Genomic DNA, 19,617 nt, shown 5'->3' on the forward strand with positions numbered 1-19,617 from the left:
CTTTAGTCCTGCTTTAGTCCTGCTTTAGACCTGCTTTAGTCCTGCTTTAGTCCTGCTTTAGTCCTGCTTTAGTCCTGCTTTAGACCTGCTCTAGACCTGCTTTAGTCCTGCTTTAGTCCTGCTTTAGTCCTGCTTTAGTCCTGCTTTAGTCCTGCTTTAGACCTGCTTTAGTCCTGCTTTAGTCCTGCTTTAGACCTGCTTTAGTCCTGCTTTAGTCCTGTTTTAATCCAGTTTAGTCCTGCTTTAGTCCTGCTTTAGTCCTGTTTTAATCCAGTTTAGTCCTACTTTAGACCTGCTTTAGATCTGCTTTAGTCCTGCTTTAGTCCCGCTTTAGTCTATATTTAGTCCTGCTTTAGTCCTGGTTTAGTCTTGCTTTAGTCCTGGTTTAGTCCTGCTTTAGTCCTGCTTTAGTCCTGCTTTAGACCTGATTTAGTCCTGCTTTAGTCCTGCTTTAGTCCTGCTTTAGTCCTGCTTTAGTCCTGGTTTAGTCCTGGTTCAGTCCTGCTTTAGTCCTGCTTTAGTCCTGCTTTAGTCCTGCTTTAGTCCTGGTTTAGTCCTGCTTTAGTCCTGGTTTAGTCCTGCTTTAGTCCTGCTTTAGTCCTGCTTTAGTCCTGCTTTAGTCCTGCTTTAGTCCTGCTTTAGTCCTGGTTTAGTCCTGTTTCAATCCAGTTTAGTCCTGCTTTAGACCTGCTTTAGTCCTGGTTTAGTCCTGGTTTAGTCCTGCTTTAGTCCTGCTTTAGACCTGCTTTAGACCTGCTTTAGACCTGCTTTAGACCTGCTTTAGTCCTGCTTTAGTCCTGGTTTAGTCCTGGTTTAGTCCTGGTTTAGTCCTGCTTTAGTCCTGCTTTAGTCCTGGTTTAGTCCTGGTTTAGTCCTGGTTTAGTCCTGGTTTAGTCCTGCTTTAGTCCTGCTTTAGTCCTGCTTTAGTCCTGGTTTAGTCCTGCTTTAGTCCTGCTTTAGTCCTGCTTTAGTCCTGCTTTAGTCCTGGTTTAGTCCTCCTTTAGTCCTGGTTTAGTCCTGCTTTAGTCCTGCTTTAGTCCTGGTTTAGTCCTGGTTTAGTCCTGCTTTTGTCCTGCTTTAGTCCTGCTTTAGTCCTGGTTTAGTCCTGCTTTAGTCCTGGTTTAGTCCTGCTTTAGTCCTGCTTTAGTCCTGGTTTAGTCCTGCTTTAGTCCTGCTTTAGTCCTGCTTTAGACCTGCTTTAGTCCTGCTTTAGTCCTGCTTTAGTCCTGCTTTAGTCCTGGTTTAGTCCTGGTTTAGTCTGCTTTAGTCCTGCTTTAGTCCTGGTTTAGTCCTGCTTTAGTCCTGCTTTAGTCCTTGTTTAGTCCTGCTTTTGTCCTGCTTTAGTCCTGCTTTAGTCCTGGTTTAGTCCTGCTTTAGTCCTGCTTTAGTCCTGCTTTAGTCCTGGTTTAGTCCTGCTTTAGTCCTGCTTTAGTCCTGGTTTAGTCCTGCTTTAGTCCTGCTTTAGTCCTGGTTTAGTCCTGCTTTTGTCCTGCTTTAGTCCTGCTTTAGTCCTGGTTTAGTCCTGCTTTAGTCCTGGTTTAGTCCTGGTTTAGTCCTGCTTTAGTCCTGGTTTAGTCCTGGTTTAGTCCTGCTTTAGTCCTGCTTTAGTCCTGGTTTAGTCCTGCTTTAGTCCTGCTTTAGTCCTGCTTTAGTCCTGCTTTAGTCCTGCTTTAGACCTGCTTTAGTCCTGCTTTAGTCCTGCTTTAGTCCTGGTTTAGTCCTGCTTTAGTCCTGGTTTAGTCCTGCTTTAGTCCTGCTTTAGTCCTGGTTTAGTCCTGCTTTAGTCCTGGTTTAGTCCTGGTTTAGTCCTGCTTTAGTCCTGCTTTAGTCCATATTTAGTCCTGCTTTAGTCCTGGTTTAGTCCTGCTTTAGTCCTGGTTTAGTCCTGCTTTAGTCCTGCTTTAGTCCTGGTTTAGTCCTGCTTTAGTCCTGCTTTAGTCCTGCTTTAGACCTGCTTTACACCTGCTTTAGTCCTGCTTTAGTCCTGCTTTAGTGCTGTTTTAATCCAGTTTAGTCCTGCTTTAGTCCTGCTTTAGTCCTGGTTTAGTCCTGCTTTAGTCCTGCTTTAGTCCTACTTTAGTCCTGCTTTAGACCTGCTTTAGTCCTGCTTTAGTCCTGCTTTAGACCTGCTTTAGTCCTGCTTTAGTCCTGCTTTAGTCCTGCTTTAGTCCTGCTTTAGACCTGCTTTAGTCCTGCTTTAGACCTGCTTTTGTCCTGCTTTAGTCCTGCTTTTGTCCTGATTTAGACCTGCTTTAGTCCTGCTTTAGACCTGCTTTAGTCCTGCTTTAGTCCTGCTTTAGTCCTGCTTTAGTCCTGCTCTAGACCTGCTCTAGACCTGCTTTTGTCCTGCTTTAGTCCTGCTTTTGTCCTGATTTAGACCTGCTTTAGTCCTGCTTTAGTGATGCTTTAGTCCTGCTTTAGTCCTGCTTTAGACCTGCTTTAGTCCTGCTTTAGACCTGCTTTTGTCCTGCTTTAGTCCTGCTTTTGTCCTGATTTAGACCTGCTTTAGTCCTGCTTTAGACCTGGTTTAGTCCTGCTTTAGACCTGCTTTAGTCCTGCTTTAGTCCTGCTTTAGACCTGCTCTAGACCTGCTTTAGTCCTGCTTTAGTCCTCCTTTAGTCCTGCTTTAGTCCTGCTTTAGACCTGCTTTAGTCCTGCTTTAGTCCTGCTTTAGACCTGCTTTAGTCCTGCTTTAGTCCTGCTTTAGACCTGCTTTAGTCCTGCTTTAGTCCTGTTTTAATCCAGTTTAGTCCTGCTTTAGTCCTGCTTTAGTCCTGTTTTAATCCAGTTTAGACCTGCTTTAGTCCTGCTTTAGTCCCGCTTTAGTCCATATTTAGTCCTGCTTTAGTCCTGGTTTAGTCCTGCTTTAGTCCTGGTTTAGTCCTGCTTTAGTCCTGCTTTAGTCCTGCTTTAGTCCTGCTTTAGTCCTGCTTTAGTCCTGCTTTAGTCCTGCTTTAGTCCTGCTTTAGTCCTGCTTTAGTCCTGCTTTAGTCCTGGTTTAGTCCTGGTTCAGTCCTGGTTTAGTCCTGCTTTAGTCCTGCTTTAGTCCTGGTTTAGTCCTGGTTTAGTCCTGCTTTAGTCCTGCTTTAGTCCTGCTTTAGTCCTGTTTTAATCCAGTTTAGTCCTGCTTTAGTCCTGCTTTAGTCCTGTTTTAATCCAGTTTAGTCCTGCTTTAGACCTGCTTTAGACCTGCTTTAGTCCTGGTTTAGTCCTGCTTTAGTCCTGCTTTAGTCCTGGTTTAGTCCTGCTTTAGACCTGCTTTAGACCTGCTTTAGACCTGCTTTAGTCCTGCTTTAGTCCTGGTTTAGTCCTGGTTTAGTCCTGCTTTAGTCCTGCTTTAGTCCTGCTTTAGACCTGGTTTAGTCCTGCTTTAGTCCTGCTTTAGTCCTGGTTTAGTCCTGGTTTAGTCCTGCTTTTGTCCTGCTTTAGTCCTGCTTTAGTCCTGGTTTAGTCCTGCTTTAGTCCTGCGTTAGACCTGCTTTAGTCCTGCTTTAGTCCTGCTTTAGTCCTGCTTTAGTCCTGGTTTAGTCCTGGTTTAGTCTGCTTTAGTCCTGCTTTAGTCCTGCTTTAGTCCTGCTTTAGACCTGCTTCAGTCCTGGTTTAGTCCTGCTTTTGTCCTGCTTTAGTCCTGCTTTAGTCCTGGTTTAGTCCTGCTTTAGTCCTGCTTTAGTCCTGCTTTAGTCCTGCTTTAGTCCTGCTTTAGTCCTGCTTTAGTCCTGGTTTAGTCCTGGTTTAGTCCTGCTTTTGTCCTGCTTTAGTCCTGCTTTAGTCCTGGTTTAGTCCTGCTTTAGTCCTGGTTTAGTCCTGCTTTAGTCCTGCTTTAGTCCTGGTTTAGTCCTGCTTTAGTCCTGCTTTAGTCCTGCGTTAGACCTGCTTTAGTCCTGCTTTAGTCCTGCTTTAGTCCTGCTTTAGTCCTGGTTTAGTCCTGGTTTAGTCTGCTTTAGTCCTGCTTTAGTCCTGGTTTAGTCCTGCTTTAGACCTGCTTTAGTCCTGGTTTAGTCCTGCTTTTGTCCTGCTTTAGTCCTGCTTTAGTCCTGGTTTAGTCCTGCTTTAGTCCTGCTTTAGTCCTGCTTTAGTCCTGCTTTAGTCCTGGTTTAGTCCTGCTTTAGTCCTGCTTTAGTCCTGGTTTAGTCCTGCTTTAGTCCTGCTTTAGTCCTGGTTTAGTCCTGCTTTTGTCCTGCTTTAGTCCTGCTTTAGTCCTGGTTTAGTCCTGCTTTAGTCCTGGTTTAGTCCTGGTTTAGTCCTGCTTTAGTCCTGGTTTAGTCCTGGTTTAGTCCTGCTTTAGTCCTGCTTTAGTCCTGCTTTAGTCCTGGTTTAGTCCTGCTTTAGTCCTGGTTTAGTCCTGCTTTAGTCCTGCTTTAGTCCTGGTTTAGTCCTGCTTTAGTCCTGGTTTAGTCCTGCTTTAGTCCTGGTTTAGTCCTGCTTTAGTCCTGGTTTAGTCCTGGTTTAGTCCTGCTTTGGTCCTGGTTTAGTCCTGCTTTAGTCCTGCTTTAGTCCTGCTTTAGTCCTGGTTTAGTCCTGGTTTAGTCCTGCTTTAGTCCTGCTTTAGTCCATATTTAGTCCTGCTTTAGTCCTGCTTTAGTCCTGCTTTAGACCTGGTTTAGACCTGCTTTAGTCTGCTTTAGTCCTGCTTTAGTCCTGCTTTAGTCCTGCTTTAGACCTGCTTCAGTCCTGGTTTAGTCCTGCTTTTGTCCTGCTTTAGTCCTGCTTTAGTCCTGGTTTAGTCCTGCTTTAGTCCTGCTTTAGTCCTGCTTTAGTCCTGCTTTAGTCCTGCTTTAGTCCTGGTTTAGTCCTGGTTTAGTCCTGCTTTTGTCCTGCTTTAGTCCTGCTTTAGTCCTGGTTTAGTCCTGCTTTAGTCCTGGTTTAGTCCTGCTTTAGTCCTGCTTTAGTCCTGGTTTAGTCCTGCTTTAGTCCTGCTTTAGTCCTGCGTTAGACCTGCTTTAGTCCTGCTTTAGTCCTGCTTTAGTCCTGCTTTAGTCCTGGTTTAGTCCTGGTTTAGTCTGCTTTAGTCCTGCTTTAGTCCTGGTTTAGTCCTGCTTTAGACCTGCTTTAGTCCTGGTTTAGTCCTGCTTTTGTCCTGCTTTAGTCCTGCTTTAGTCCTGGTTTAGTCCTGCTTTAGTCCTGCTTTAGTCCTGCTTTAGTCCTGCTTTAGTCCTGGTTTAGTCCTGCTTTAGTCCTGCTTTAGTCCTGGTTTAGTCCTGCTTTAGTCCTGCTTTAGTCCTGGTTTAGTCCTGCTTTTGTCCTGCTTTAGTCCTGCTTTAGTCCTGGTTTAGTCCTGCTTTAGTCCTGGTTTAGTCCTGGTTTAGTCCTGCTTTAGTCCTGGTTTAGTCCTGGTTTAGTCCTGCTTTAGTCCTGCTTTAGTCCTGCTTTAGTCCTGGTTTAGTCCTGCTTTAGTCCTGGTTTAGTCCTGCTTTAGTCCTGCTTTAGTCCTGGTTTAGTCCTGCTTTAGTCCTGGTTTAGTCCTGCTTTAGTCCTGGTTTAGTCCTGCTTTAGTCCTGGTTTAGTCCTGGTTTAGTCCTGCTTTAGTCCTGCTTTAGTCCTGCTTTAGTCCTGCTTTAGTCCTGGTTTAGTCCTGCTTTAGTCCTGCTTTAGTCCATATTTAGTCCTGCTTTAGTCCTGCTTTAGTCCTGCTTTAGACCTGGTTTAGACCTGCTTTAGTCCTGCTTTAGTCCTGGTTTAGTCCTGCTTTAGTCCTGCTTTAGTCCTGGTTTAGACCTGCTTTACACCTGCTTTAGTCCTGCTTTAGTCCTGCTTTAGTGCTGTTTTAATCCAGTTTAGTCCTGCTTTAGTCCTGCTTTAGTCCTGGTTTAGTCCTGCTTTAGTCCTGCTTTAGTCCTGCTTTAGACCTGCTTTAGTCCTGCTTTAGACCTGCTTTAGTCCTGCTTTAGTCCTGTTTTAATCCAGTTTAGTCCTGCTTTAGTCCTGCTTTAGTCCTGGTTTAGTCCTGCTTTAGTCCTGCTTTAGTCCTGGTTTAGACCTGCTTTAGTGCTGCTTTAGTCCTGGTTTAGTCCTGCTTTAGTCCTGCTTTAGTCCTGGTTTAGACCTGCTTTACACCTGCTTTAGTCCTGCTTTAGTCCTGCTTTAGACCTGGTTTAGACCTGCTTTAGTCCTGCTTTAGTCCTGGTTTAGTCCTGCTTTAGTCCTGCTTTAGTCCTGGTTTAGACCTGCTTTACACCTGCTTTAGTCCTGCTTTAGTCCTGCTTTAGTGCTGTTTTAATCCAGTTTAGTCCTGCTTTAGTCCTGCTTTAGTCCTGGTTTAGTCCTGCTTTAGTCCTGCTTTAGTCCTGGTTTAGTCCTGCTTTAGTCCTGCTTTAGTCCTGGTTTAGACCTGCTTTACACCTGCTTTAGTCCTGCTTTAGTCCTGCTTTAGTGCTGTTTTAATCCAGTTTAGTCCTGCTTTAGTCCTGCTTTAGTCCTGGTTTAGTCCTGCTTTAGTCCTGCTTTAGTCCTGCTTTAGACCTGCTTTAGTCCTGCTTTAGACCTGCTTTAGTCCTGCTTTAGTCCTGTTTTAATCCAGTTTAGTCCTGGTTTAGTCCTGCTTTAGTCCTGGTTTAGTCCTGGTTTAGTCCTGCTTTAGTCCTGCTTTAGTCCATATTTAGTCCTGCTTTAGTCCTGGTTTAGTCCTGCTTTAGTCCTGCTTTAGTCCATATTTAGTCCTGCTTTAGTCCTGGTTTAGTCCTGCTTTAGACCTGCTTTAGACCTGCTTTAGTCCTGCTTTAGTCCTGCTTTAGTCCTGCTTTAGTCCTGCTTTAGTCCTGCTTTAGTCCTGTTTTAATCCAGTTTAGTCCTGCTTTAGACCTGCTTTAGTCCTGCTTTAGTCCTGCTTTAGACCTGCTTTAGTCCTGGTTTAGTCCTGCTTTAGTCCTGCTTTAGTCCTGCTTTAGACCTGCTTTAGACCTGCTTTAGTCCTGCTTTAGTCCTGCTTTAGTCCTGCTTTAGTCCTGCTTTAGACCTGCTTTAGACCCGCTTTAGTCCATATTTAGTCCTGCTTTAGTCCTGGTTTAGTCCTGCTTTAGTCCTGGTTTAGTCCTGCTTTAGTCCTGCTTTAGTCCTGCTTTAGTCCTGCTTTAGACCTGATTTAGTCCTGCTTTAGTCCTGGTTTAGTCCTGGTTTAGTCCTGGTTTAGTCTGCTTTAGACCTGCTTTAGTCCTGCTTTAGTCCTGCTTTAGTCCTGGTTTAGTCCTGGTTTAGTCCTGGTTTAGTCCTGGTTTAGTCCTGCTTTAGTCCTGCTTTAGACCTGCTTTAGACCTGGTTTAGTCCTGCTTTAGTCCTGGTTTAGTCCTGCTTTAGTCCTGCTTTAGTCCTGCTTTAGACCTGCTTTAGTCCTGCTTTAGTCCTGCTTTAGTCCTGCTTTAGACCTGCTTTAGTCCTGCTTTAGACCTGCTTTAGTCCTGCTTTAGTCCTGCTTTAGTCCTGCTTTAGACCTGCTTTAGTCCTGCTTTAGTCCTGCTTTAGTCCTGCTTTAGTCCTGCTTTAGTCCTGCTTTAGACCTGCTTTAGTCCTGCTTTAGTCCTGCTTTAGTCCTGCTTTAGTCCTGCTTTAGTCCTGCTTTAGTCCTGCTTTAGTCCTGCTTTAGTCCTGCTTTAGACCTGCTTTAGTCCTGCTTTAGTCCTGCTTTAGACCTGCTCTAGACCTGCTTTAGTCCTGGTTTAGTCCTGCTTTAGTCCTGGTTTAGTCCTGCTTTAGTCCTGCTTTAGTCCTGCTTTAGTCCTGCTTTAGTCCTGGTTTAGTCCTGCTTTAGTCCTGCTTTAGTCCTGCTTTAGTCCTGCTTTAGTCCTGCTTTAGTCCTGGTTTAGTCCTGCTTTAGTCCTGCTTTAGTCCTGGTTTAGTCCTGCTTTAGTCCTGCTTTAGTCCTGCTTTAGTCCTGCTTTAGTCCTGGTTTAGTCCTGCTTTTGTCCTGCTTTAGTCCTGCTTTAGTCCTGGTTTAGTCCTGCTTTAGTCCGGGTTTAGTCCTGGTTTAGTCCTGCTTTAGTCCTGGTTTAGTCCTGGTTTAGTCCTGCTTTAGTCCTGCTTTAGTCCTGGTTTAGTCCTGCTTTAGTCCTGCTTTAGACCTGCTTTAGACCTGCTTTAGACCTGCTTTAGTCCTGCTTTAGTCCTGCTTTAGTCCTGCTTTAGTCCTGCTTTAGACCTGCTTTAGTCCTGCTTTAGTCCTGCTTTAGTCCTGGTTTAGTCCTGCTTTAGTCCTGGTTTAGTCCTGCTTTAGTCCTGCTTTAGTCCTGGTTTAGTCCTGCTTTAGTTCTGGTTTAGTCCTGGTTTAGTCCTGCTTTAGTCCTGCTTTAGTCCTGCTTTAGTCCTGCTTTAGACCTGCTTTAGTCCTGCTTTAGTCCTGCTTTAGTCCTGGTTTAGTCCTGGTTTAGTCCTGCTTTAGTCCTGCTTTAGTCCCGCTTTAGTCCATATTTAGTCCTGCTTTAGTCCTGGTTTAGTCCTGCTTTAGTCCTGGTTTAGTCCTGCTTTAGACCTGCTTTAGTCCTGCTTTAGTCCTGCTTTAGACCTGCTTTAGTCCTGCTTTAGTCCTGCTTTAGTCCTGTTTTAATCCAGTTTAGTCCTGCTTTAGTCCTGCTTTAGTCCTGCTTTAGACCTGCTTTAGTCCTGGTTTAGTCCTGCTTTAGTCCTGGTTTAGTCCTGCTTTAGTCCTGCTTTAGTCCTGCTTTAGTCCTGCTTTAGTCCTGCTTTAGTCCTGCTTTAGACCCGCTTTAGTCCATATTTAGTCCTGCTTTAGTCCTGGTTTAGTCCTGCTTTAGACCCGCTTTAGTCCATATTTAGTCCTGCTTTAGTCCTGCTTTAGACCTGCTTTAGTCCTGGTTTAGTCCTGCTTTAGTCCTGCTTTAGTCCTGCTTTAGACCTGCTTTAGACCTGCTTTAGTTCTGCTTTAGTCCATATTTAGTCCTGCTTTAGTCCAGTTTAGTCCTGCTTTAGTCCTGGTTTAGTCCTGCTTTAGACCTGCTTTAGTCCTGTTTTAATCCTGCTTTAGTCCTGCTTTAGACCTGCTTTAGACCTGCTTTAGTCCTGCTTTAGACCTGCTTTAGACCTGCTTTAGACCTGCTTTAGTCCTGTTTTAATCCAGTTTAGTCCTGCTTTAGACCTGCTTTAGTCCTGGTTTAGTCCTGCTTTAGTCCTGCTTTAGTCCTGCTTTAGTCCTGCTTTAGTCCTGCTTTAGTCCTGCTTTAGACCCGCTTTAGTCCATATTTAGTCCTGCTTTAGTCCTGGTTTAGTCCTGCTTTAGACCCGCTTTAGTCCATATTTAGTCCTGCTTTAGTCCTGCTTTAGACCTGCTTTAGTCCTGGTTTAGTCCTGCTTTAGTCCTGCTTTAGTCCTGCTTTAGACCTGCTTTAGACCTGCTTTAGTTCTGCTTTAGTCCATATTTAGTCCTGCTTTAGTCCAGTTTAGTCCTGCTTTAGTCCTGGTTTAGTCCTGCTTTAGACCTGCTTTAGTCCTGTTTTAATCCTGCTTTAGTCCTGCTTTAGACCTGCTTTAGACCTGCTTTAGTCCTGCTTTAGACCTGCTTTAGACCTGCTTTAGTCCTGCTTTAGTCCTGCTTTAGTCCTGCTTTAGTCCTGCTTTAGTCCTGCTTTAGACCTGGTTTAGTCCTGGTTTAGTCCTGCTTTAGTCCTGGTTAAGTCCTGCTTTAGTCCTGCTTTAGTCCTGGTTTAGTCCTGCTTTAGTCTTGCTTTAGACCTGCTTTAGTCCTGCTTTAGTCCTGCTTTAGACCTGCTTTAGTCCTGCTTTAGTCCTGCTTTAGTCCTGGTTTAGTCCTGCTTTAGACCTGCTTTAGTCCTGCTTTAGTCCTGCTTTAGTCCTGCTTTAGTCTTGCTTTAGACCTGCTTTAGACCTGCTTTAGTCCTGGTTTAGTCCTGCTTTAGTCCTGCTTTAGTCCTGCCTTAGACCTGGTTTAGTCCTGCTTTAGTCCTGGTTTAGTCCTGCTTTAGTCCTGCTTTAGTCCTGCTTTAGACCTGCTTTAGTCCTGCTTTAGTCCTGCCTTAGACCTGCTTTAGTCCTGCTTTAGACCTGGTTTAGTCCTGGTTTAGTCCTGCTTTAGTCCTGCTTTAGACCTGGTTTAGTCCTGGTTTAGTCCTGCTTTAGTCCTGCTTTAGTCCTGCTTTAGTCCTGCTTTAGTCCTGCTTTAGTCCTGCTTTAGACCTGCTTTAGACCTGGTTTAGTCCTGGTTTAGTCCTGCTTTAGTCCTGCTTTAGTCCTGCTTTAGTCCTGTTTTAATCCTGCTTTAGTCCTGCTTTAGACCTGCTTTAGACCTGCTTTAGTCCTGCTTTAGACCTGTTTTAATCCTGGTTTAGTCCTGCTTTAGACCTGCTTTAGACCTGCTTTAGTCCTGCTTTAGACCTGTTTTAATCCTGGTTTAGTCCTGCTTTAGTCCTGCTTTAGTCCTGCTTTAGTTCTGCTTTAGTCCTGCTTTAGTCCTGTTTTAATCCTGCTTTAGTCCTGCTTTAGTCCTGCTTTAGTCCTGCTTTAGTCCTGCTTTAGACCTGGTTTAGTCCTGGTTTAGTCCTGCTTTAGTCCTGGTTAAGTCCTGCTTTAGTCCTGCTTTAGTCCTGGTTTAGTCCTGCTTTAGTCTTGCTTTAGACCTGCTTTAGTCCTGCTTTAGTCCTGCTTTAGACCTGCTTTAGTCCTGCTTTAGTCCTGCTTTAGTCCTGGTTTAGTCCTGCTTTAGACCTGCTTTAGTCCTGCTTTAGTCCTGCTTTAGTCTTGCTTTAGACCTGCTTTAGACCTGCTTTAGTCCTGGTTTAGTCCTGCTTTAGTCCTGCTTTAGTCCTGCCTTAGACCTGGTTTAGTCCTGCTTTAGTCCTGCTTTAGTCCTGCTTTAGTCCTGCCTTAGACCTGCTTTAGTCCTGCTTTAGACCTGGTTTAGTCCTGGTTTAGTCCTGCTTTAGTCCTGCTTTAGACCTGCTTTAGACCTGGTTTAGTCCTGGTTTAGTCCTGCTTTAGTCCTGCTTTAGTCCTGCTTTAGTCCTGCTTTAGTCCTGCTTTAGTCCTGCTTTAGACCTGCTTTAGACCTGGTTTAGTCCTGGTTTAGTCCTGCTTTAGTCCTGCTTTAGTCCTGTTTTAATCCTGCTTTAGTCCTGCTTTAGTCCTGCTTTAGACCTGTTTTAATCCTGGTTTAGTCCTGCTTTAGTCCTGCTTTAGTCCTGCTTTAGTTCTGCTTTAGTCCTGCTTTAGTCCTGTTTTAATCCTGCTTTAGTCCTGCTTTAGTCCTGCTTTAGTCCTGCTTTAGTCCTGTTTTAATCCTGCTTTAGTCCTTTTTTTTAGTCCTGCTTTAGTCCTGCTTTAGTCCTGGTTTAGTCCTGCTTTAGTCCTGCTTTAGTCCTGCTTTAGTCCTGGTTTAGTCCTGCTTTAGTCCTGCTTTAGTCCTGCTTTAGTCCTGCTTTAGACCTGCTTTAGTCCTGCTTTAGTCCTGCTTTAGTCCTGGTTTAGTCCTGCTTTAGTCCTGCTTTAGTTCTGCTTTAGTCCTGCTTTAGACCTGCTTTAGTCCTGCTTTAGTCCTGCTTTAGTCCTGCTTTAGTCCTGCTTTAGTCCTGTTTTAATCCTGCTTTAGTCCTTTTTTTTAGTCCTGCTTTAGTCCTGCTTTAGTCTTGCTTTAGACCTGCTTTAGTCCTGCTTTAGACCTGCTTTAGTCCTGGTTTAGTCCTGCTTTAGTCCTGCTTTAGACCTGCTTTAGACCCGCTTTAGTCCTGCTTTAGTCCTGTTTTAGTCCTGCATTAGTCCTGCTTTAGTCCTGCTTTAGTCCTGCTTTAATCCTGCTTTAGACCTGCTTTAGTCCTGCTTTAGTCCTGCTTTAGTCCTGTTTTAATCCTGCTTTAGTCCTGGTTTAATCCTGCTTTAGTCCTGCTTTAGTCCTGCTTTAGTCCTGTTTTAGTCCTGCTTTAGTCCTGCTTTAGTCCTGCTTTAGTCCTGTTTTAATCCTGCTTTAGTCCTGGTTTAATCCTGCTTTAGTCCTGCTTTAGTCCTGCTTTTGTCCTGCTTTAGTCCTGCTTTAATCCTGCTTTAGTCCTGCTTTAGACCTGCTTTTGTCCTGCTTTAGTCCTGCCTTTGTCCTGCTTTAGTCCTGCTTTAGTCCTGCTTTAGACCTGCTTTAGTCCTGCTTTAGTCCTGCTTTAGTCCTGCTTTAGTCCTGCTTTAGTCCTGCTTTAGACCTGCTTTAGTCCTGCTTTTGTCCTGCTTTAGACCTGCTTTAGTCCTGCTTTAGTCCTGCTTTAGACCTGCTTTAGTCCTGCTTTAGTCCTGCTTTAGTCCTGTTTTAATCCAGTTTAGTCCTGCTTTAGTCCTGCTTTAGTCCTGTTTTAATCCAGTTTAGTCCTGCTTTAGTCCTGCTTTAGTCCTGCTTTAGACCTGCTTTAGTCCTGCTTTGGTCCTGCTTTGGTCCTGCTTTAGACCTGCTTTAGACCTGCTTTAGTCCTGCTTTAGTCCTGCTTTAGTCCTGCTTTAGACCTGCTTTAGTCCTGCTTTAGTCCTGCTTTAGACCTGCTTTAGTCCTGCTTTAGTCCTGCTTTAGTCCTGCTTTAGTCCTGCTTTAGTCCTGCTTTAGACCTGCTTTAGTCCTGCTTTAGTCCTGCTTTAGTCCTGTTTTAATCCAGTTTAGTCCTGCTTTAGTCCTGCTTTAGTCCTGTTTTAATCCAGTTTAGTCCTACTTTAGACCTGCTTTAGTCCTGCTTTAGTCCTGCTTTAGTCCTGCTTTAGTCCCGCTTTAGTCCATATTTAGTCCTGCTTTAGTCCTGGTTTAGTCCTGCTTTAGTCCTGGTTTAGTCCTGCTTTAGTCCTGGTTTAGTCCTGGTTTAGTCCTGCTTTAGTCCCGCTTTAGTCCCGCTTTAGTCCATATTTAGTCCTGCTTTAGTCCTGGTTTAGTCCTGCTTTAGTCCTGGTTTAGTCCTGCTTTAGACCTGATTTAGTCCTGCTTTAGTCCTGGTTTAGTCCTGGTTTAGTCCTGCTTTAGTCCTGGTTTAGTCCTGCTTTAGTCCTGCTTTAGTCCTGGTTTAGTCCTGGTTTAGTCCTGCTTTAGTCCTGGTTTAGTCCTGCTTTAGTCCTGCTTTAGTCCTGCTTTAGACCTGCTTTAGTCCTGCTTTAGTCCTGCTTTAGTCCTGCTTTAGTCCTGTTTTAATCCAGTTTAGTCCTGCTTTAGTCCTGCTTTAGTCCTGTTTTAATCCAGTTTAGTCCTGCTTTAGACCTGCTTTTGTCCTGATTTAGACCTGCTTTAGTCCTGCTTTAGACCTGCTTTAGTCCTGCTTTAGTCCTGCTTTAGTCCTGCTTTAGTCCTGCTTTAGACCTGCTTTAGTCCTGCTCTAGACCTGCTTTAGTCCTGCTTTAGTCCTGCTTTAGACCTGCTTTAGTCCTGCTTTAGTCCTGCTTTAGACCTGCTTTAGACCTGCTTTAGTCCTGCTTTAGTCCTGTTTTAATCCAGTTTAGTCCTGCTTTAGTCCTGCTTTAGTCCTGTTTTAATCCAGTTTAGTCCTACTTTAGACCTGCTTTATATCTGCTTTAGTCCTGCTTTAGTCCCGCTTTAGTCCATATTTAGTCCTGCTTTAGTCCTGGTTTAGTCCTGCTTTAGTCCTGGTTTAGTCCTGCTTTAGTCCTGCTTTAGTCCTGCTTTAGACCTGATTTAGTCCTGCTTTAGTCCTGCTTTAGTCCTGCTTTAGTCCTGCTTTAGTCCTGGTTTAGTCCTGGTTCAGTCCTGGTTTAGTCCTGCTTTAGTCCTGCTTTAGTCCTGCTTTAGTCCTGCTTTAGTCCTGCTTTAGTCCTGCTTTAGTCCTGGTTTAGTCCTGCTTTAGTCCTGGTTTAGTCCTGCTTTAGTCCTGCTTTAGTCCTGGTTTAGTCCTGTTTTAATCCAGTTTAGTCCTGCTTTAGACCTGCTTTAGACCTGCTTTAGTCCTGGTTTAGTCCTGCTTTAGTCCTGCTTTAGTCCTGCTTTAGTCCTGCTTTAGTCCTGGTTTAGTCCTGCTTTAGTCCTGCTTTAGACCTGCTTTAGTCCTGCTTTAGTCCTGCTTTAGTCCTGCTTTAGTCCTGCTTTAGACCTGCTTTAGACCTGCTTTAGTCCTGCTTTAGTCCTGGTTTAGTCCTGGTTTAGTCCTGGTTTAGTCCTGCTTTAGTCCTGCTTTAGTCCTGCTTTAGTCCTGGTTTAGTCCTGCTTTAGACCTGCTTCAGTCCTGGTTTAGTCCTGCTTTAGTCCTGCTTTAGTCCTGCTTTAGTCCTGCTTTAGTCCTGCTTTAGTCCTGGTTTAGTCCTGCTTTAGTCCTGGTTTAGTCCTGCTTTAGTCCTGCTTTAGTCCTGGTTTAGTCCTGGTTTAGTCCTGCTTTTGTCCTGGTTTAGTCCTGCTTTAGTCCTGGTTTAGTCCTGCTTTAGTCCTGCTTTAGTCCTGGTTTAGTCCTGCTTTAGTCCTGCTTTAGTCCTGCTTTAGACCTGCTTTAGTCCTGCTTTAGTCCTGCTTTAGTCCTGCTTTAGTCCTGGTTTAGTCCTGGTTTAGTCTGCTTTAGTCCTGCTTTAGTCCTGGTTTAGTCCTGCTTTAGACCTGCTTTAGTCCTTGTTTAGTCCTGCTTTTGTCCTGCTTTAGTCCTGGTTTAGTCCTGCTTTAGTCCTGCTTTAGTCCTGCTTTAGTCCTGGTTTAGTCCTGCTTTAGTCCTGCTTTAGTCCTGGTTTAGTCCTGCTTTAGTCCTGCTTTAGTCCTGGTTTAGTCCTGCTTTTGTCCTGCTTTAGTCCTGCTTTAGTCCTGGTTTAGTCCTGCTTTAGTCCTGGTTTAGTCCTGGTTTAGTACTGCTTTAGTCCTGGTTTAGTCCTGGTTTAGTCCTGCTTTAGTCCTGCTTTAGTCCTGGTTTAGTCCTGCTTTAGTCCTGCTTTAGTCCTGCTTTAGTCCTGCTTTAGTCCTGCTTTAGAGCTGCTTTAGTCCTGCTTTAGTCCTGGTTTAGTCCTGCTTTAGTCCTGGTTTAGTCCTGCTTTAGTCCTGCTTTAGTCCTGGTTTAGTCCTGCTTTAGTTCTGGTTTAGTCCTGCTTTAGTCCTGCTTTAGTCCTGCTTTAGTCCTGCTTTAGACCTGCTTTAGTCCTGCTTTAGTCCTGCTTTAGTCCTGGTTTAGTCCTGGTTTAGTCCTGCTTTAGTCCTGCTTTAGTCCATATTTAGTCCTGCTTTAGTCCTGGTTTAGTCCTGCTTTAGTCCTGGTTTAGTCCTGCTTTAGTCCTGCTTTAGTCCTGGTTTAGTCCTGCTTTAGACCTGCTTTAGTCCTGCTTTAGTCCTGCTTTAGACCTGCTTTACACCTGCTTTAGTCCTGTTTTAGTCCTGCTTTAGTGCTGTTTTAATCCAGTTTAGTCCTGCTTTAGTCCTGCTTTAGTCCTGGTTTAGTCCTGCTTTAGTCCTGCTTTAGTCCTGCTTTAGACCTGGTTTAGTCCTGCTTTAGACCTGCTTTAGTCCTGCTTTAGTCCTGTTTTAATCCAGTTTAGTCCTGCTTTAGTCCTGCTTTAGTCCTGTTTTAATCCAGTTTAGTCCTGCTTTAGACCTGCTTTAGTCCTGTTTTAATCCAGTTTAGTCCTGCTTTAGTCCTGCTTTAGTCCTGTTTTAATCCAGTTTAGACCTGCTTTAGACCTGCTTTAGTCCTGTTTTAATCCAGTTTAGACCTGCTTTAGACCTGCTTTAGTCCTGGTTTAGTCCTGCTTTAGTCCTGCTTTAGTCCTGCTTTAGTCCTGCTTTAGTCCTGCTTTAGACCTGCTTTAGTCCTGCTTTAGTCCTGGTTTAGTCCTGGTTTAGTCCTGCTTTTGTCCTGCTTTAGTCCTGCTTTTGTCCTGATTTAGACCTGCTTTAGTCCTGCTTTAGTCCTGCTTTAGTCCTGCTTTAGTCCTGCTTTAGTCCTGCTTTAGTCCTGCTTTTGTCCTGATTTAGACCTGCTTTAGTCCTGCTTTAGTCCTGCTTTAGACCTGCTTTTGTCCTGCTTTAGTCCTGCTTTTGTCCTGATTTAGACCTGCTTTAGTCCTGCTTTAGACCTGCTTTAGTCCTGGTTTAGTCCTGCTTTAGTCCTGCTTTAGACCTGCTCTAGACCTGCTTTAGTCCTGCTTTAGTCCTGCTTTAGTCCTGCTTTAGTCCTGCTTTAGACCTGCTTTAGTCCTGCTTTAGTCCTGCTTTAGACCTGCTTTAGTCCTGCTTTAGTCCTGTTTTAATCCAGTTTAGTCCTGCTTTAGTCCTGCTTTAGTCCTGTTTTAATCCAGTTTAGTCCTACTTTAGACCTGCTTTAGATCTGCTTTAGTCCTGCTTTAGTCCCGCTTTAGTCCATATTTAGTCCTGCTTTAGTCCTGGTTTAGTCCTGCTTTAGTCCTGGTTTAGTCCTGCTTTAGTCCTGCTTTAGTCCTGCTTTAGTCCTGCTTTAGTCCTGCTTTAGTCCTGCTTTAGTCCTGGTTTAGTCCTGGTTCAGTCCTGGTTTAGTCCTGCTTTAGTCCTGCTTTAGTCCTGGTTTAGTCCTGGTTTAGTCCTGCTTTAGTCCTGCTTTAGTCCTGTTTTAATCCAGTTTAGTCCTGCTTTAGTCCTGCTTTAGTCCTGTTTTAATCCAGTTTAGTCCTGCTTTAGACCTGCTTTAGACCTGCTTTAGTCCTGGTTTAGTCCTGCTTTAGTCCTGCTTTAGTCCTGGTTTAGTCCTGCTTTAGTCCTGGTTTAGTCCTGGTTTAGTCCTGCTTTTGTCCTGCTTTAGACCTGCTTTAGACCTGCTTTAGTCCTGCTTTAGTCCTGGTTTAGTCCTGGTTTAGTCCTGCTTTAGTCCTGCTTTAGTCCTGCTTTAGTCCTGGTTTAGTCCTGCTTTAGTCCTGGTTTAGTCCTGCTTTTGTCCTGCTTTAGTCCTGCTTTAGTCCTGCTTTAGTCCTGCTTTAGTCCTGCTTTAGTCCTGGTTTAGTCCTGCTTTAGTCCTGGTTTAGTCCTGCTTTAGTCCTGCTTTAGTCCTGGTTTAGTCCTGGTTTAGTCCTGCTTTTGTCCTGCTTTAGTCCTGCTTTAGTCCTGGTTTAGTCCTGCTTTAGTCCTGCGTTAGACCTGCTTTAGTCCTGCTTTAGTCCTGCTTTAGTCCTGCTTTAGTCCTGGTTTAGTCCTGGTTTAGTCTGCTTTAGTCCTGCTTTAGTCCTGCTTTAGTCCTGCTTTAGACCTGCTTCAGTCCTGGTTTAGTCCTGGTTTAGTCCTGCTTTAGTCCTGGTTTAGTCCTGCTTTAGTCCTGCTTTAGTCCTGGTTTAGTCCTGGTTTAGTCCTGCTTTAGTCCTGCTTTAGTCCTGGTTTAGTCCTACTTTAGTCCTGGTTTAGTCCTGGTTTAGTCCTGCTTTAGTCCTGGTTTAGTCCTGCTTTAGTCCTGCTTTAGTCCTGCTTTAGTCCTGCTTTAGACCTGCTTTAGTCCTGGTTTAGTCCTGCTGTAGTCCTGCTTTAGTCCTACTTTAGTCCTGGTTTAGTCCTGCTTTAGTCCTGGTTTAGTCCTGGTTTAGTCCTGCTTTAGTCCTGCTTTAGTCCTGCTTTAGACCTGCTTTAGTCCTGCTTTAGTCCTGCTTTAGTCCTGCTTTAGTCCTGCTTTAGACCTGGTCTAACTCCGGTCCTTCCTTCAGGACAGAGTTCCTCTCCAGTGCTTCGTGGCTGTGGTCGGGATTCATCTGGTCGGGGCTGTGGTCATCAGAGACGAGCAGGTCAATCACTCGCATCATCGTCCAAAATATGATTTACTTTTGTATAATTATGATATATTACTTATATATAATTATAATATATTACTTATATATAATTATGATACATTACTTATATATAATTATAATATATTACTTATATATAATTATAATATATTACTTATATATAATTATGATACATTACTTATATATAATTATAATTTATTACTTATATATAATTATAATACATTACTTATATATAATTATAACATATTACTTATATATAATTATGATACATTACTTATATATAATTATAATATATTACTTATATATAATTATAATATATTACTTATACATAATTATGATACATTACTTATATATAATTATAATATATTACTTATATATAATTATAATATATTACTTATACATAATTATGATACATTACTTATATATAATTATAATATATTACTTATATATAATTATAATATATTACTTATATATAATTATGATACATTACTTATATATAATTATAACATATTACTTATATATAATTATGATACATTACTTATATATAATTATGATATATTACTTATATATAATTATAATATATTACTTATATATAATTATGATACATTACTTATATATAATTATAATATATTACTTATATATAATTATGATACATTACATATATATAATTACAATATATTACTTATATATAATTATGATACATTACTTATATATAATTATAATATATTACTTATATATAATTATGATACATTACTTATATATAATTATAATATATTACTTATATATAATTATAATATATTACTTATATATAATTATGATACATTACTTATATATAATTATAACATATTACTTATATATAATTATGATACATTACTTATATATAATTATGATATATTACTTATATATAATTATAATATATTACTTATATATAATTATGATACATTACTTATATATAATTATAATATATTACTTATATATAATTATGATACATTACATATATATAATTACAATATATTACTTATATATAATTATAATATATTACTTATATATAATTATAATATATTACTTATATATAATTATGATACATTACTTATATATAATTATGATACATTACTTATATATAATTATAATATATTACTTATATATATAATTATGATACATTACTTATATATAATTATGATACATTACTTATATATAATTATAATATATTACTTATATATATAATTATGATACATTACTTATATATAATTATGATACATTACTTATATATAATTATGATATATTACTTGTATATAATTCTGTGGTCGTGTTTCAGGAGGTGGAGTTCCTCAGGGCTCATTACAACATCGAGAACTTCATATACTTCAGTCATCACTCGTACCAGGAGCACGCCACGCTCCGCCATTTTGTCCTGCTCTCCTTTGTGCGTCACTGCAGCCGCCTCGTGTTCAGAGAAGTGCTGCGTCTGAGCCACAAGTCCTGCTTGTACCTGCGAGTGTACCCCCCGAACAGCCCCGCCTCACAGGTGAGAGCGTACCCCCCGAACAGCCCCGCCTCAAAGGTGAGAGCGTACCCCCCGAACAGCCCCGCCTCAAAGGTGAGAGCGTACCCCCCGAACAGCCCCGCCTCACAGGTGAGAGCGTACCCCCCGAACAGCCCCGCCTCAAAGGTGAGAGCGTACCCCCCGAACAGCCCCACCTCAAAGGTGAGAGCGTACCCCCCGAACAGCCCCGCCTCAAAGGTGAGAGCGTACCCCCCGAACAGCCCCGCCTCACAGGTGAGAGCGTACCCCCCGAACAGCCCCGCCTCAAAGGTGAGAGCGTACCCCCCGAACAGCCCCGCCTCAAAGGTGAGAGCGTACCCCCCGAACAGCCCCGCCTCACAGGTGAGAGCGTACCCCCCGAACAGCCCCGCCTCAAAGGTGAGAGCGTACCCCCCGAACAGCCCCACCTCAAAGGTGAGAGCGTACCCCCCGAACAGCCCCGC

The 19,617-nt window shown here is 42.9% G+C and overlaps 1 protein-coding gene across 1 annotated transcript in view; it reads left to right on the forward strand.

The window, feature by feature from the left end:
• cfap61 (cilia and flagella associated protein 61) overlaps positions 1–19,617 on the forward strand; it is a 79,827-nt gene that overhangs the window by 33,713 nt on the left and 26,497 nt on the right. Inside the window, exons 12-13 of the mRNA XM_072449475.1 lie at positions 17,551–17,628; positions 18,947–19,156. Of these exons, the coding sequence (XP_072305576.1) occupies positions 17,551–17,628; positions 18,947–19,156 (288 nt within the window). The remainder of the gene's footprint in view (positions 1–17,550; positions 17,629–18,946; positions 19,157–19,617) is intronic.

The sequence above is a fragment of the Eucyclogobius newberryi genome, unplaced genomic scaffold (genome assembly GCF_026437365.1).
Source record: "Eucyclogobius newberryi isolate DKJ021-1_F unplaced genomic scaffold, fEucNew1.0.hap1 SCAF_1, whole genome shotgun sequence".
In the NCBI taxonomy this organism is placed as follows: Eukaryota; Metazoa; Chordata; class Actinopteri; order Gobiiformes; family Gobiidae; genus Eucyclogobius; species Eucyclogobius newberryi.